General features: G+C 43.8%; 2 protein-coding genes across 2 annotated transcripts in view; one reads left to right on the top strand and one right to left on the bottom strand.

Annotated features, from left to right (window-relative positions):
* Positions 1-546: 546 nt before the first annotated feature.
* On the top strand, positions 547-13,989 carry Klhdc2 (kelch domain containing 2). The gene is made up of 13 exons (XM_059279759.1): positions 547-826; positions 4,140-4,219; positions 5,604-5,721; positions 7,896-8,011; positions 8,291-8,372; positions 8,756-8,839; positions 9,316-9,396; positions 9,476-9,534; positions 10,625-10,734; positions 11,084-11,156; positions 12,702-12,789; positions 13,517-13,569; positions 13,680-13,989. The coding sequence occupies exons 1-13, from the start codon at positions 674-676 to the stop codon at positions 13,801-13,803; spliced, it is 1,221 nt and encodes a 406-aa protein (XP_059135742.1). The 5' UTR covers positions 547-673; the 3' UTR covers positions 13,804-13,989.
* A 714-nt stretch (positions 13,990-14,703) lies between these two features.
* The window catches only part of Nemf (nuclear export mediator factor), a 57,305-nt gene continuing 54,070 nt past the window's right edge, over positions 14,704-17,938 (bottom strand). Inside the window, exons 29-33 of the mRNA XM_059279758.1 lie at positions 17,665-17,697; positions 15,650-15,750; positions 15,501-15,544; positions 15,341-15,420; positions 14,704-15,140 (exon numbers count right to left, since the gene is read on the bottom strand). Coding sequence (XP_059135741.1) covers positions 15,063-15,140; positions 15,341-15,420; positions 15,501-15,544; positions 15,650-15,750; positions 17,665-17,697 — 336 coding nt within the window. The 3' untranslated portion in view covers positions 14,704-15,062. The remainder of the gene's footprint in view (positions 15,141-15,340; positions 15,421-15,500; positions 15,545-15,649; positions 15,751-17,664; positions 17,698-17,938) is intronic.

Genomic DNA, 17,938 nt, shown 5'->3' on the forward strand with positions numbered 1-17,938 from the left:
GAAAGAAAAAAGATGAGCAGCCCTTGACAGACACCATTTAGATGAGGAACCCGAAGTGTTTCCCAACCCAGCCTCATTTTATAGGCGAGGAATCGGGTTTAAAGAATTCGTCATTTTCATTTGGCCTCCTTAAGAAGCCCAAACTGTGAGGCTGGGATTCGCCTTCTTCCCCCAAGGGTGGTTGGTCTGTCTGTCTGTTTGTGGCTTAGGAACCGTCTAGTCCTGGAGCCCCGGGAGGTGGGAGGAACCGACCACCGGAGGACCGACGCGGGGCGGGGGGCGGGGGGCGGGGGGCGGGGGGGGCGCTTCCGGAGCGCGCGGGCCGCGGCGGCGGACGACTTCCGGCGAAGGCGTAAACAAGGCCCCAGCGGCCGGAGGCGGGGCGGGCTGCGAGTGCGAGCCGTGTCGGCCGCTCTCCCGCTCAGAGCCGGGGTCGGTCCGGGTGGCACCGCGGTCCCCCGCGAGGCCCGCAGCCGCTGCTCCTCCTCCCCCCCCCACCCCCGCGCGCGCGGGCGCGGCTCAGCGCTCGGCCGGGAGAGGTGGAGGCGCCGCGCGGGAGAGGCGGGTGGTCGCCAGCGCCGGCTGCGCGCCGCGGTCCCCGGCTCCGCTTTCCTTTGTCTCCCGCCCGCGGGGCGGCCGGAGCGCTCCCGGCGCACGGCCCTGCGGCCTCAAGATGGCTGATGGCCACGAGGATGCTCGAGCGGACGACCTGCCAGGCCCGGCCTTCGAGAGCTACGAGGCCATGGAGCTGGCCTGCCCGGCCGAGCGCAGCGGCCACGTCGCCGTCAGCGATGGGCGCCACATGTTCGTCTGGGGCGGCTACAAGGTCAGCGGGGGCGGGGCGGGCTCCGCCAGCGGTGGGCGATCGCTGCGGCTCCGGGTCGGTCGTTCCGGAGAGCATCCTCCTCCCCTGCCTTGGTGGACTCCAGGCTCCCGGACTGTTGTCACCGCTCTCTGGGACTTAGGAGTCCGCCTGCCCCTCCTCCCCCGCCTTGTTGTCTTTGGAGCGATCAGAGCCAGGCTCTGTTATGTGGGCTGAGTAGCGGGTGACTATGGCCCAAGTTATGGAAAAGGGTGGAGGCGAGGGCGTGCGAGAGTCACTCGTACCTTTGGCCCCGTTCACCCGCGAAGGCTTTTTAGCATCCCGAGCCGGGGCCAGTTAGCCGACAGATGTTATATGGTTGGCCCACTGTGTGAACCACCTTCCCGAAGCTGTAACAACCCCTGTGCTGATGTCCACCAACCTACTGTATGAACGCAGGGCCGTTTTTCTTAGTTTCAGCTGAGAAAGGCTTGCTCCTCAGAAGGCCCTACTACGAAAATTAAAGGAAAAAAAAATTCCACCAGTAACGAATGAATCCCCAGCAACGTATGTAATTGGAGTGCAGTTCTTTGGCCTTTGTGACCAGGTATCTGTGTAGAGACATTTGCACTGCGTGTTGTGCCCCGAGGTGGGGAATATACTGCTCTGTTGTCTCCTATTTAACACGGTGCTAACCGGTCCTGTTGTACTGGTTTTAGAACTCCACGGTCGCTGTGGTTCCTGGATTTCGTTTGGTGCACACTCATTTGATCCATTTGAACCACAAAACTATGAATATTGTTTTAATGTTAAAATGACCTCGCCCTTGGTATTGGCCTGAAATCCAGTTCTCTGCACCCATGCTGCTGGGCGCGTTTACTTAGGGACTTAGTAACAGTTTAGCTTATGGTACTGGTGACCTGATCACAGTTGGCCACTTTTGAGGTAACTGTCCTGATAACGTCGAACCAGTAGTTCTTTTGCTCGTCCGAATTAATGTATCATGTTGTCTCCAGCTTCCAGGGACTAGGTTTTTAGAGGTTGGTGTCGAGAACTTCAGAAGTAGGGAGCATTATTAAAACGAAAATTCTGGAGGAAAGGTGGCTGCATGGTTGAGAGCACTGGCCGTATTTCTAGGTTGGAGTCTTAATACCCACGAAGCAGCTCCCAGCTGTCTGTAACTCCAGTCCCGGGGATCGGACACCCTCCTCTGGCCTTTTTTGGCACTGCACCCAGGGAGTGCACAGTCAGTCATGCAGGCAAAACTTACACACATAAAATTAATCTCTTCAAAAATGTAAATTCTCTTTGAGGAAGGTAGACCTCTTGGTCGATCACACTTCAGGCTAAACTACGTTATTCATAATTCTGTTGTTAAAAAATGAGCGTTGAGCCATGGTGTCATAGAGTTTGTCCTTGAACTCTTGATCTTCTGTTTCTGTCACCCAAGTGTTGACATGGGAATGAGACTCTTCCACAGTGTGTTGGGAAATTGTAAGTGGAAATTTTCTGGTGGTGGGTTTATAAGGTCCTCGATGCCTTGAAATTAAGGAGAGGGAGCAGAGTCGCTGTCAGTGAAGTAGGTGATACAGACCTGCAGTCCTCCAAACAAACAAAGACAGGTCTCTAGCTCTGGCTGGCTGTAAGTTGCTATGTAGACCAGACTGGCCTCAGACTCCCAGAAATCCATCTGCCTCTGCCTCCAGTGCTGGGATTTAAGGTGTGTGCCATCACTCCTGGCAACTTGTACATGTCTTTGGTTGTAACCCTCAGAATAGGCACAGGAAGCCTTGGTGATATATCAGAGGCAATAAACTGGCTTCTTTCCTAGTGGTCAGCAGTTGTGTCTCTCTCTCTCTCTCTCTCTCTCTCTCTCTCTCTCTCTCTCTCTCTCTCTCTCTCACACACACACACACACACACACACACAAACACACTCACCCCAAGCCAGGCTGGCCAGCCCACTGTTTGCTTTCTAGTGTTGGCCTTTACTTCTCTTAGCACTCCGGTAGGAAAAGAAGAGTTCCTTGGGTAGCTGCTCGGTTACTATATGATAACATTCAAGGGTTTGGGGCCCTGACTCTTTTTCAGAGAAGTGCAGTTGTTATTGCCAGGGAGGGTCCAGGAATGCGATCAGGCAATCCTCACTGCAAAGGAAGATTCCTGGTTTCACCACTGCTTGTTAAATAACCCTAGGCAGATCATTTATGTTTTGAAATCTTGTAATAAGTTTTCTGTTAGGGTTAAAAAGGAAATTTGAGGACATACAGTAAACGTGGTCTTTGTTAGAGACATAGAGTAGAATGGAACAAGGAAAGACTCAATATTTGCGTATTTGTAGTTTTTCCCCCGATTGAGTGGGTGAAAGGAAAGCTTGGCTAGAACACCATGTTAATGTGGGTGGGGCATGTAAGTTGTCCACAGTCAGGCCACTGGAATCAGGTGTGTGGTCTGGTCTGCTGGGATACAGCAGACCTTACAGTAGCAGTTCTCAGCTGGTGGGTCTCCACCCCCTTGGGTGTCCAAAGACTCTCAGGGCTCATCTAAGACCATTCTGCATGTCAGATGTTTACAGTTCAAAACAGCAGTACAATTACAGTTATGAAGAGGCAACAAGAATAATGTTATGGTGGGGGTCCCCACACCATGAGGAACTGTATTAAAGGGTCACAGCCTTAGGAAGGCTGAGGACCGCTGCCTTAGGGACCCCCAGGGGCCCTTGTACTATTTGCAAGTGTTGTATCAAAAGCTGGACTGAAGGCCTGTCTGTACTCAGCATTACTGTACATAGCTGGGTCTTGGAAGACTGCTTTTTTTTTTTTTTTTTTGGTTTTTCGAGACAGGGTTTCTCTGTGTAGCTTTGCACCTTTCCTGGAGCTCACTTGGTAGCCCAGACTGGCCTCGAACTCACAGAGATCCGCCTGGCTCTGCCTCCCGAGTGCTGGGATTAAAGGCGTGCACCACCACTGCCCGGCGGAAGACTGCTTTTAATAAGCATACAAAACTTAGTTTTATATGATCACTGTCATAAATAGTATCTCAGAAAAGATAGATACAAACCCCATAAGATGCCTCTTTAAAATACCAGTTACTGGGGCAAGGAGATGGGTCACTGGGTAAAAATCTCACTGCACAAGCCTGATGACCTGAGTTCGATCCCCAGAACCCACGTAAAGGTGGAAGGAGAGAACTGACTCACACAGTTGTCCTCTGACCTCTAAATGAGCACTGTGGCACATGGTCCAATGACCACATCACTACACGCCCCAACACACTAGCAATAAGTTAAAAATAAGATGGCAGTTATTTATATTTGCAATCTTTCTTATTCTTCATAGAGTAATCAAGTGAGAGGATTATATGACTTTTATCTCCCCAGAGAAGAACTTTGGATCTACAACATGGAGACTGGAAGATGGTAACTGTATTTTAGGGCAGGTGGTGGGGCTTACAAACTTCAAATAAGGTTGCAGAGGAAGTTGAAAACGCATGAGGGGGTGTGTGCTTCGGTTTTTTTTTTTTGTTTGTTTTTTTTTGTTTGTTTGTTTTTTTTGTTTTTCGAGACAGGGTTTCTCTGTGTAGCTTTGCGCCTTTCCTGGAACTCGCTTTGGAGACCAGGCTGGCCTCGAACTCACAGAGATCCGCCTGGCTCTGCCTCCCGAGTGCTGGGATTAAAGGCGTGCGCCACCACCGCCCGGCTTTGTTTGTTTTTTGAGGTAGGGTTTCCCTGTGTAGTTTTGGTGCATGTCCTGGATCTTGCTTTGTAGACCAGGCTGGCCTCAAACTCATAAGAGATTTGCCTGACTCTGCCTCCCGAGTGCTGGGATTAAAGGCATGTGCCACTGCCACCCCGCTTGACTTTTCAATTGGAGAAAAAGAAAAAAAAAAAGATCTATTTAAAAATAAAAATAGGTCAGGCAGCAGTGCCACATGCCTTTAATCCCAGCACTAGGGAGGCAGAGCCAGGAGGATCTCTGTGAGTTCGAGGCCAGCCTGGTCTACAGAGCGAGATCCAGGACAGGCACCAAAACTACACAGAGAAACCCTGTCTCGAAACAACAACAAAAAAGATTAAGAATTTAAGCCTACTTCGAGCTAAGCAAAGATAAAGTAACAATAACTGATGATGTAATCAGAAGGCCTGAGCTTTGTGAATCTCTACAGCTGGGCATGGTGGCACATTCATTTAATTCTAGCTCTTAAGAGAGGAGAAAACAGGCAGATTTCTGAGTTCTGGGCCAGCCAGGACTTCATAACAGGCAGTATTACATAGGGGTTTATTTAAGTCACTAAAAGGTGACTTAAAAAAAAAAATCTGTTGGATTGATCTGTCAGCACTAGTAATGCTGACGTTTTCCTTTTGGTTTCTTGGCCTACTTAGAAACAGACTGGGGCCATGGGGATGGCTCAGCAAGTAAAGGTGATTGCCATCAAGCCCACGTGGTAGAGGGAGCAAATCTTCTGTACCTGCCATGTGCAGACCCGCAGAGTATGCTGTGACACAGCTGTGCCCAGACATACACACAAATCAGTGGAAAACAGAGACCTTCCAGTCAGTTAAGACCGTATAAATAAAAAGCCAAGAGTCTGAGAAAAGGCTTTCAGAGCCTTTCCTTCTGCCTGTTAGGCAGTCGGGACACTGTCGGGACAGGTTTAAAACGGGGAAGCTGATACCTTGGGGTATCTTGAAGCTAGAAGACCCTAGATATTGTCAGCCTTCTTTTCTCTTATTATGGGATATAAGTTAGTAAGCCTTGTGTTTCTTACCCTTTGGGAAACTTATCTAACTCTCCCCCTTTTAGGAAAAAAATCAACACTGAAGGTGACGTTCCTCCTTCCATGTCTGGGAGCTGTGCTGTGTGTGTGGACAGGGTGCTGTACTTGTTTGGAGGACACCATTCCAGGGGTAATACAAATAAGGTTAGTGTTTTCTAACGAGTGTGGTTTGTAGCGGTTTTCTCCTTCATTTTCAACCTCAGGTTTCTAAAGTTGGGCATATACTTGTGCACTCTAGTTAAGTGTGCACTTGAGTGTGGTATAAATGTGTTTTGTAGGATTTTCTCTACCAGTCTGTACTAGGCCTTTGTAAAACAATGTTAGCAGCCTGTGTATAGTCACTTCCTAGGTGGTTTTGCTTGGTGCTCTCAATTGCCTGTCCTCTTGCCGACTGAGGGGTAGGTGAATGTTAACTAGAAAGCATTTTCAAAGACGGTTACAGACAAAGGATGTATAGTAAATGTAAAGGTGAACTCAAAGTCACAGGAATAAATTAAATACTAAAAAAAGAAAGTAGCTAGGTGGCACATGCCTTTAATCCCAGCACTGGGGAGGCAGAGACAGGTGGATCTCTGTGAATTCGAGGTCAGCCTGGTCTACAAATCGAGTTCTAGAACAGCTAGGGCCACACAGAGAAATCCTGTGAAAAACCAAAAAGAAAGAAAGAAGTAATTGTAATACTCCTCTAATGTTGCCCTAAGATACATGCTGCTTTGATTTTTTTCCAAATAGGGAAAAAGATGTCAGCTGTTCTTTTCAGGACAGTAAAAGACAGATGAAGTTTCAGCAAGGCATACAGTTTATAGGTAAACTCCTATTAACTCATTTATTTTGCGACTTAGTAAGCATTTTCTATGCAGAGTACAGAGTTGGACATTGGAAACAGTAGAGATGAACAATGTAGTTCCCGAGTTCAGGAGCTCACGTTCCGGAAGAGACACCTGAAGGAATATGACTAAATGACTGCAGTCTAGGCCTTCTGTGGTGAGATGGAGCCTGGTGCACAGTAGCAGCTCTGTTGGGACTGTAGGATGGGTGTGGAACAAGTGCTTACTCAGTAGACGGTGCTTCAGTTGAGCAGTCAGAAGTCAGAGTGGAGACTTGCAGGTCCGTTCTGTTGGTAGAAATGTCAGGTGGCTTTGTGATTTGGGTGCTGGGAGGAGCACCATGGTGTCACTTAAGCTCCAGACCATCCCTTCTTTCCTTATATAAACAAATGCAGCTATGGCAGGAAAATATGTGGATTCTACCCAAAAAGGCTTAGGAAGGAGTGAAGCTGGTTTCCAGGAGTTGGGGAACAGAATGATTAATAGTTACTAACACTGCTATAGTTCAGGGTTTTACATTTGACCAGAAGGAAACTTAGGTGTCTCAGAAAGGTGAGGTGTGTGTGTTCTATACCTCGATTCAAGTCCTTAGACCAGTATTTAAAGTTTATTTTTTAAAGATTTATTTTTATGTGTGAGTATCTTGCCTGTGTGTATGTCTTTGCACCACATGTGTGTCTGGTGCCCATGGAGGCCAGAAGAGGGTATTAGATCCCCTGGAACAGTTGTGAGCTGCCATGTGGGTGCTGGGAATCAAACCCAGGTTCTCTGGAAGAGCAGTCAGTGCTCTAACCACTCAGTCATCTAGCCAACTCTTGAGTATTTAACCTTTTAAGTATTGATTGATCTTTTAGCTTTTATCATTAATTAGGCAGGAAGACATGTTAGTTGAATTTGAAGAGCCTAGTTTTTTTTGTTTTTTTGGTAACATGGTCTTGCTGTAAATGAACAAACAAATCAGCAAAATTCAAGCTGCTTGTCCAAAGTTAGGGCAACATACAGAGCTTGTGCCAAGACACAAAGGACCACATAGCCAATTCTTTTGTCATAGAAGTGTAGCTAATGAAAACAAAAGCAGCTGAACATTTTTAAAGTGTTTTTCATTTAAGAAATTTATATTCTGGGGGCTGGAGAGATGGCTCAGAGGTCAAGAGCACTGGCTGCTCTTCCAGAGGTCCTGAATTTAATTCCCAGCAACCACATGGTGGCTCACAACCATCTATAGTGGGATCTGATGCCCTCTTCTGGCCTGCAGGTATGCATGCAGAGTGCTCATACATAAAATATAAATAAATAAAACTTTAAAAAACCCAAAAAGTTTACATTCTGTTGTAAATCATAATCTTGACCCAGACCAGTGTGGCAGCCAGTCCGCAGTCCGACTCAGCACCGAATTAGATGGCACCTTCATCACAGAATACAGTTAAAAACAAATGCCAGTACTGAGTTTTCTCCAGAACCCAAACTAACTGAAATCATTGCTTCTGACAGTTCTACATGCTGGATTCAAGATCTGCAGACAGAGTGTTACAGTGGGAAAGAATTGATTGCCAAGGAATTCCTCCATCATCCAAGGACAAACTTGGTGTCTGGGTCTATAAAAACAAGTACGTTAGCAGCTCTGTAGGGTTGGCCTTTTGTGCAGAATTTAGTTACCCTGTAAGTACCCGTCAGCATTCTAAATAAGCATGGAGCACGTCACATAGTAAATGAATACACAAGCTCATTTAACTAGCAGCTAGTTGTCATGTTAAGCAGTATTCTTTGAATAGTATTTCCATATACTCAGTTGTACTCAACTCATTCCATATATCAAGATTGAAAATATCCTCTGACTTAGCTTACAGATAACTTAAATCTTTTATGTTTGGTTTTATATCAAACAGGTTAATATTTTTTGGAGGGTATGGATATTTACCTGAAGATAAAGTATTGGGAACTTTTGAATTTGATGAAACATCTTTTTGGGTAAGTGAAGTTTCATATTGCACATGGCCTACTTAGTATGTTAAAAATATATTCTATTTTGTTTTTATTTACTTTCTGAAATTTTTATTACAGTTTGAAAATTTAATTTATTGTGTGTGAGTGCATGCCGTAGTGCAAGTGACACTGTTTTGAAGTCAGAGGACAGCTTGGGAGAATTGGTTCTCTCCTTCCACCATGTGGGATCTGGGGATTCACCCTAGGGCATCAGGCACTTTACCAGCCGAGTAGTCTTACCAACCCAGAAATCACTTACATTCACCAGTAGTTTCATTCATTTTACTTGTTAATAAACTGGACAAGCAAGGGTTGTGTAATTTAATAAACAGTATTTGTAAAGTAACACAGATTCTTTTTTTCTGCAGAATTCAAGTCATCCAAGAGGATGGAATGATCATGTACATATATTAGATACTGAAACATTTGCCTGGAGCCAGCCCATCACCACCGTGAGTTCTCGAAGAATGAAGTGTACTTAGAGAAGAGGGTACACCCGAGTTGGGAGGGTCTGAAACTGACAGTCCATCCTGGTTGTTTATTGCTCTCCAAGGAGTACAAACCTCCAAAGTTCAGCAGATAGAACCTGTGTTTTACCTTCATCTGCCAGGAACTAATCGAGCTTTAAGTTGAAAGTTACTACAGATCAGATTTCTTTCCTTTCAAAGACACTGTACAGTGTGCCAGTCTTTTTTTAAGCAACTATATGACCTCCTAACTAGTTCATTCAGTAAGTCTCAGAAATATTAAAATGTTCAGTTTTAGTATTAGCTTTTAATACTGTTGCTGTCAATAAATCTGTACTTTGGCCTTTAAATGCCTGAGTATCTGGCATATTCTTGTTGTCTGATATTCAGAAAAGACTGATATTTCCCTCTGTTTATAGAGTTCACATATTTATGAAGCTGTTTTTCTACCTTTTGAACAGGGTAAAGCACCTTCCCCCCGTGCTGCCCACGCCTGTGCCACTGTTGGAAACAAGGGCTTTGTGTTTGGCGGCAGATACCGAGTGAGTACAGAAACCATTTTGAGTGACTTGCTTTTGGATCCTTCAGATGCTAACTGCTCACTTACTCTTTTTTTTTTAGGATGCTAGAATGAATGATCTCCACTGTCTTAACCTGGACACATGGGAGTGGAGTGAATTGTAGGTATTACCTTCCATGCATTTCAGACCCTTCCCCATTCTCTAGAGTATGTAATGAACGTGATTACTGGGTCCTTAAGGAAGGAATTTTACTTTTATTTCCAGTGTCCCTAACTATGTGCCTGGTTCACAGCATGTTTGCTGAAAAGAAAGTCTAAAGTTGATTCTGCCTTCAAAGAACATAGTTCAGTATAAGTATGTGGTTAATACTGAGAGGTTTCTTTTTCTAAAGCATGTGTCTAGATATAAGATGTGCATACATGATGTGTGTTTGTGTGGGTGCATGTCGTGTGTGCAGGTATGTGTAGGTCCAGAGCTGACATCAGACATTGTCTACTGTATTCATTGAGGAAGGGGTCTCTCAGCTAAACCCAGAGCTCGCCAATATAGCTGGCCAGCCTGCTTGCTTACAGGATCTTATTGTGGCCTTCTAAGCCCACTCAGTGCCACTACCCGCACTAAGTAACATGTGACTTATGTAGGGGCTGGGATCTGAATGTCCTCATGCTTTCATGGCAGTTTCCCTGTTAGGCCACTTCCTGAGACCTCAGGAAGCCTTTTTCAAGTTTTCTTTTTCTAATAATCCATATACATTTTTAAAGAAATCCTCAGCACTTCTTCTGTGGTGTTTGCTGTAAACATAGACTTTTTGTGTATAAGGTTGATGATATATGCATGTGAAGACTAAGAATAGTCTTTCTGTACTCGGTGCTGTTCACCTTTTTAATTTTGGGGTGTTGTTCTTGTGACAGGGTCTTACACTGCAGTACAGGTTAGCATGAACTTAGTACATAGCCTGGGCTTTCCTCAGACTTGTGGAAGTCTTCTGCCTCAACCTCCCAAGTGCTGGGATTCTGAGTGTGAATCTGTTTTTCCTTTTGAGACATGGTCTCTGGCTGGCTTGGGATTTGCCAGCACACTCTAGGGGTTCACCTCCCCAGCAATGGAATTGCAAGCATGCATCCAGCCTGCCCCCCTTTGAAATAATATGTGAGTTTTGCGGATAGAACTCGGGTTCTCAGGCACTTGATTGACTGAGTTATCTCCCAGACTCTAACCACAGATATTCTAACTCAGCTGTTATTTTTAGAATTCCACAAGGCATATGCCCCGTTGGCCGATCCTGGCACTCATTGACACCAGTCTCTTCCGATCATCTTTTTCTCTTTGGAGGATTTACCACTGAAAAACAGCCACTAAGTGAGTCCTTTCAATATATATTATCATCATGTATCATAATCACTCAGTAGCAGTATACTACTATATATACTATTCACTGAAATTCAGTCCTAGCTGTACCCTTTCAGGGTGACTTCATGTTGACCCTGTAACACCTTATAATTGTACATATTAAATCCATGCTGCTTGGTTAAAAAAAATGACTTGGAACCCTTCAAATCCCTGCTGAAAGGTTGTACAAGTGGGAGCCTTACTTCTGTAACCACAGAGGACAGGGACTAGGATTGACTTGATGTGCTTCTTGTTAAAGCTGTGCCCTTTATGTGACACACTGACAGGATGAACATACTTTTTTCCTTTGTTTAATCAGGTGATGCCTGGACTTACTGCATCAGTAAAAATGAATGGATTCAGTTTAATCATCCTTATACTGAAAAGCCAAGGTATGAACTACCCGAAAGGTATAATTTCTTACAATTAATTAGTAAGTCCCATGAGTGTACAGAACTGGTAAGAACTGAAGATGTTTTGGCTAGATTTTATCCAACATGCTTAGGAAAATCTGGTGCTGATTAAGGTTTGATGTCATACTTCCCAAAAGAAGACCAACCAACATTACCTGAGTGTCCAGAGCTTGCTTTCTCCCCATCTATATGAAGAACACTGGTAATGCTTTAAAATTTTCAAGCATGTACATGGGGAAAAAAAATCAAACCAAAGAATTGTTCACTAGTTTGTAGTGGCAATATTCAAGAAAGATTTAAGTACAACTGTTTTTAAAAGCAGGAAAAAAGTGCTGTATGAGGAGACACGGACGGACCTGTAATCCCAGCCCTGTGAAGCCAGGAGGAGGGTCAGGAGATCAGGGGCTCTGGGCTACATGAGACACGAGACACTCCTTTATAAATACTGATGGGATATTTCTAGTCTCCAAAGGAATTGCTATAGGCAATTATATACTTAGCATTGGTATTTAAAGTGAATTTAAATATGCCAGCCTCCATTCTTTTCCCCTAACCCAAGTATAGTCAGTCATTCTGCTAAGACATTTGGCAGAAATGACCATTCCACAGAATTACCCAGCTTGGAAAGCTTTAGTAATTTCAGTCTTTGAGACACTGTGTTTGAGGCCAGCTCACCCTTCCACTGCTTAGCCCCTATGCATAAGACTTTCATTGCTAACAAAGACCTTGATTATTTGGTTAAAATCCCTCATTATGTGTCCCTGGCTGGCCTGAACTCATTATGTAGATCAGATTGGCCTCAGATTTAGAGATCTACCTCCACTTCCAGTGTGCTGGGATTCAAGGTGTACAACACCAAAGCCAGCCTTATGAAAAGCTTCTTTTCCTTGAGATTGGATTTCTTACCATATTTGGTCTGAACTACTTTGAAATCTCTCCTTTTTTGTATGTTTTTTTTCAAGACAGGGTTTCTCTGTGTAGCTTTTGGAGCCTGTTCTGGAACTCTCTGTAGCCCAGGCTGGCCTCTAACTCACAGAGATCCACCTGGCTCTGCCTCCTGAGTGCTGGGATTAAAGGCATGCGCCACCGCCTGGCGAAATCTCTGTTTTTCTATCACTAGCTCTACAATGTAGTTAAAGTAATCAGCTTGGACTTTTGAGTTACATTGAACTAAAGCTTTTTTTGGTTTTTCAGAGACAAGGTTTCTTTTTTTTTTTTTTCGAGACAGGGTTTCTCTGTGTAGCTTTGCGCCTTTCCTGGAACTCACTTGGTAGCCCAGGCTGGCCTTGAACTCACAGAGATCCGCCTGGCTCTGCCTCCCGAGTGCTGGGATTAAAGGCGTGCACCACCACCGCCCGGCTAAGAGACAAGGTTTCTTAAGTGTAGCCCTGACTATCCTAGAACTCGCTCTGCAGACCAGGCTGGTCTTAAACTCACAGAGATCCACCTGTCTCTGCCTCCCAAGAGCTGGGATTAAAGGTGTGCGCCAGCACTGCCCGGCTCAAACTTTTGTTTTACGTGCAGGTTATGGCATACAGCTTGTGCAAGCGATGAAGGGGAAGTCATTGTCTTTGGTGGCTGTGCAAACAACCTGCTGGTCCACCACAGAGCTGTGAGTACACTTCACTGCTGTTGCACATATTCATGGGATACATCATGTTGTGTGTGCAGCACATGTGCATGTGTGCGATGGGAGGAGGAGGACAGTACTTGTAGTTAATGCTGCCCTAACATGACGTGGGTCCTGGGAATCCAACTCAGGTTGTCATCCAAGGTGACAAGAGCCTTTAGCAGATGAACCTTGCTGGGCTTATTTATGATTTTTCCAGACAGGGTTTCTCTGTGTAGCACTCTGTAGACCAGACTGGCCTTGAACTCAAGCGATCCATCCGCTTCCGCCTCCTGAGTGCTGGGAATAAAAGTGTGCACCACAACCACATGGCTGTAAAGTGTGATGGTTGTTTTGCCTGCATGTATGTCTACGTGCCATATGCATGCAGTTCTCATGGAGACCAAAAGAGGGTATCACATCCCCTAGAGCTGGGGCTGCAGGTGGTTGTGAACAGCCCCATGTTGGTACTGGCAGCTGAACTCAGGTCCTCTGGAAGAGCAGACAGCTGAGCCATCCTCTCTCTCCAGACTCTCTTTTTCTGAACACAAGGACTGAACGCTAAGTAGCACTTCAGCACTGAGCTGTATTATCTATTAACCAGCTCTGGGTGCAGCTCCTGCACTAGCTGGGCTCAGACCTGTCTTTGCCTCCGAGAGCTGGGCTTACAGGAGTGTACCACACCAGCCTTTCAGCACTTGCATTTGAACACGGTCTTCCTTTTTTCCAGGCACACAGTAATGAAGTACTTATATTTTCAGTTCAACCAAAATCTCTTGTACGGTAAGTTCTTACCAGGTACTTGGTAGAGGTAGATGGTTATTTAAAGGCAATAATGAATCTTCATTCAAGTTAATGTAAAATTATTTTTCTCTTTCCTTGTCCACTTTTAGGCTAAGCCTAGAAGCAGTCATTTGCTTTAAAGAAATGCTAGCCAACTCGTGGAACTGCCTTCCAAAACACCTCCTTCACAGTGTTAATCAAAGGTTCGGTAGTAACAACACTTCTGGATCATAAGGCTTCACAGATAATAATTCTGATCTGCTTGCATGGAAAACAACCCTGTATTTGTCACAGAGTGGCATCCATTGTATAATTATATTCATTGTTGTAGTTTGCAGCTTTCTGGGTTTTATGTGCATGTGAATGGCCTAGAGAACCTATTTTTGTGTCTAAAGTTTACAATAAATGTATTTAACACCAGTACTTGTCCATTGTTAAAGTTTAAAAAAAATTACTGCATTGGCTTTTTATACCAAGAATGGGTATAATATTTTTTACATTTATCTTTTGATAATTTGGATGTAATATAAAAAATGCTACATTTTTAGTTTTTCACTTATGTAACCAAGGCTGGTCTTGAATCATTAATACTCCAGCCCCCAGCTCTCAAGTGCTAGGATTAAAAGCGTGCTATCACACCTGGGTGTGTTGATGGTGGGGGCAGAGGAAGTGAAAGTCTTATACAGCCCAAGCTACAATTAATTTAGTACTTCAACCTTAATGTGTTGGTGTGATCCTGGAACAGGCGGTCATGTTTACTGTCCAGTTAATTAAAGTGGCAGTTTGTACCTCATGAAGAAACAGAGATAAAACAAATGACTTTATTCTCTGTTCTGGTAGGGGAGAGAAATCTGGGCCAGGAATCTTTAGTGGTAACCCTAAAAAGTGCACTTCTGATGTTATAGGTTAGGACACTACTTGATGGCTGCTAGGGATGGAAAAGAAGCTGGCACACAACTGAACAACATTGCACAGAAGAAAGTAGGGTGGAAGGGATGTATATGAACACACGGAAACAACTGTCATTTTCCTCTAGGTGTTATTTTTTGCATTTGATGGAAAACTTGATAAAATTTTCAAGACACAAACCCTGAATGTTTAATTGCCCCGAGAAAACCAAACAAACCCCTCATGATTGGTTGTAATATGTGTATTAGATGTTAAATACAGTAAACCTCTGGTCAGTAGTTAATGCAGCTGAGCCACGTCAGGTCTTTACATCATTAAATGAAACCTCAAGAATTTCAATAAAATGTAGAACAATTACAGATGTGTATCACTGAACTTTTCACAAATAGTTTAGGAAATACTATTGTAATAGTTTATATATATATATATACATATATATATAAAACTTGAAAAAAACTCTTAAGTCCTTTTGGTGATATAGCAAGGCAATTTGTAAATGTGGAAGTCCTGTTAACATGTCTGCATCCTTGAACTCCCAAGGCTATAAAATTGGCTCTTCACAGTGTTTCAGGATTTCATTTTGGCTATTTTCTTTTTACATGAAGAAGATTAGGTGCAGAGACTTTCACTTTGCCAGGAATGTTTCTTGATAAATCTGTGTCCTAAAAAAAGAAAAGTGCTTAATATCCCATGTAGTAAATCATATTTAGGATAATTATGTATACTCTACTGTCAGAAGAAAGACATTTGTAACTTTGCTGAGTTGACTGTACTTATTTATGGTTCCTAATGAGACAGTACTTTATTCAGACAATAGAAATGATCTTGGTCACACCACCAGAGTTTTGAAGGGAAACTTTACCTTCACACTGCGGAATAAGTCTTTTTCTCTTGCTGTTGCTTCTTTGGAATGCATGAAACTATTCAAGGCCGTTTTAGCAGCTGTAAATAGAGAGCTGAAGAATTACTTCTGGTTCAGTCACTTAAACTATTTTATAATCACAACTAAAATCCTAAGTTACCTTTCCCCTTTTTCTGAACTCCAGGAGTAAGTTTCACTTTGTATCTTAAAAGAAAAAAAAAATTGTATGAGTTACTACATGGAGATTGTAAAGAGATTTCTCATAAAGGCATTGTGGCAACTATCATGAGTGAAGTAATGGTGACTTACTTATAATTTGTCATGGTGGTATAAGGGGCACATATTGGAATAGCAAACATTAGTATGTCTTCAGGATGTGGCTGCCCTGTCAAAGAATCAAACAGATTTTCCTAAAGAGGAAAATAAAAACAATTATAAAAGGAACTCATGCCAAACTCTGAAAAAGAACAGTAGGTGCTGGGGGGGAGGTGTTGAATAGCAGCCCTGCTCAATGTGCAGACCCTCTCATATCACACCATCATAAGGCAAAGGCAAGATCTAAAATACAACACATTAGCATCTAAATGTATAATACAGATTTAGCTTTTCTGACCGATTGACAGCAGTGCCCAAACTCTGCTTTATAGTTCCCAAGAACTGAAGAGTAATGTTTCAATATATATTCTTTACAACTTTGGCCTGCGACAGTCAACAATGGGACAGTTGTCAAAGCACCATTTAATGACTTAGAGAGAGGCAGGAAGACAAGTTGGACACTGCAACTAAGCAGGGAGGGAAGCAACTGTGCATTCAAAAGATGCACACTAAGGACTGCAAGGAAACGGGACTTCGACGTGGGCCACACCAGTGACTGTTCTTTGTCCTGTGTAGAAGCCTCTATTAATCTCCAACTTAATTAAGTTTTACTGAGCTCAGAGCTCACAAATTGGGCAAGCCTAGTTGGTCAGGAAGTTCCAGAGAGCCTTTTGTCTCCACTTCCTCAGTGCCAGGTTACTGGAGCATGCTGCCTTGCCTGGGTCTTCATGTGGGTGCTAGGGATTGAATTCAGGTCCTCGTGTGCATGGCACCCACTCTACAGACTGAGCTATCTCATGAGACAAAACAGTCGCATGCTGGGCAGCCTCTGGCCATCCTAGTACTCATTATTGTAGCCCAGGCTGACATAAAACTCACAGAGATCTACCCACCTCTGTCTCCCGAGTACTGGGATTAAAGGCGTGTGCTACCACACTTAGGCTAGACCAATGATTCTGGACTGGGATTTTGCCCCTGCTACAGGAGACTCACCAATATCTAGACATAGTTTTGGTTTTCAGAATGAAAGGATTGGCATCTAATGGGCTAGGGTAATCAATTTATAATATGTTATACAGGCCTGACAACAAAGGATCATACTTCCCAAAATGTTAGCGGTGCTAAAGTTGATGAGAAAGCCTAGGCTACTCTCTCTCTTTTTAATGTATGTGTGTTTATGTGTCAGAGAGAGAGTGTATTATGTGTGTGTACTTGTGTGCACCCATGGAGACCAGAAAAGGACATCAAATCTCCTCAAAAGCTAAAGCTACCGCTGGTTTGGAGTGGGCCCATGTAGAGGCTGGGAACTGAACTTGGCTCCTCTGGAAGGGCAGCCAGTGTTCTTAACTGCTGAGCCTCCTCTGTTCTTAAGGAGAACTTTCAGAACTCCTTAAACTAGTTCTCATTTGTAGACTATCTACAAGGGCAAAACACTTGGTGCTGAACTTTTAAAGTAATTTACAGAATACTTTAAAAAGTGATTATTATCCCAATAATAGTAATAATAATAATAATAATAATAATAATAATAATAATAATAATAATACTGAGGCACAAAGGAAGGGGAGGGATAAAGAATATTTTCAGGCTAGGTACAGTAGTGCACACCTTTTTTTTTTTTTGGTTTTTCGAGACAGGGTTTCTCTGTGTAGCTTTGCGCCTTTCCTGGAACTCACTTGGTAGCCCAGGCTGGCCTCGAACTCACAGAGATCCACCTGGCTCTGCCTCCTGAGTGCTGGGATTAAAGGCGTGCGCCACCACCGCCCGGCTAGTAGTGCACACCTTTAATCCCAGCTCCGAGGAGGCAGAGGCAGGCATATCTCGAGTTCAAGATATTTCAACACCAAGCAAGTTCCAGGCCAGCCAGGGCTACATTCTCAGAATGTATGTCAAACAACAAATACAAGAACAGCTTGAGATCTGCACAGTTACTTTTCAGTTTTGAATACTATCAGCCATTCTGGCAGAGATTACAGTCAGATAGACAGAAACCCCCACTCACATCATACCTCATTTCCTTGCTGATCCAGATCATGTTCTTCCTAGTTCCAAACATAAAGATTAAAGTCAGATATGAAATTTTGTACCAATAAGCCAAAAGCAGAAAGAAATTGATATAATAAGGCTGTTGTGTAACTCATAAAATAGGAAATTGTAGAATACAACTTAGGTCCCCTAAGACTCTAAAGTGAATCAGTGTGTACATATTTAATACTTTAGAAAGCATTGCCATTGAAAGAAAAATACGTTTTTTTTTTAATCAGTGTGACAAAATCTTTTACT

The sequence above is a fragment of the Peromyscus eremicus genome, chromosome 14 (genome assembly GCF_949786415.1).
Source record: "Peromyscus eremicus chromosome 14, PerEre_H2_v1, whole genome shotgun sequence".
Taxonomy (NCBI): Eukaryota; Metazoa; Chordata; class Mammalia; order Rodentia; family Cricetidae; genus Peromyscus; species Peromyscus eremicus.

Coding starts and splice junctions, on each gene's coding strand:
- Klhdc2 (XM_059279759.1), top strand. CDS start 674: ATGGCTGATGGCCACGAGGATGCTCGAGCGGACGACCTGCCAGGCCCG. Junction 827..4,139: donor TCGTCTGGGGCGGCTACAAG/GTCAGCGGGGGC, acceptor TATTCTTCATAG/AGTAATCAAGTGAGAGGATT. Junction 9,535..10,624: donor ACATGGGAGTGGAGTGAATT/GTAGGTATTACC, acceptor TGTTATTTTTAG/AATTCCACAAGGCATATGCC.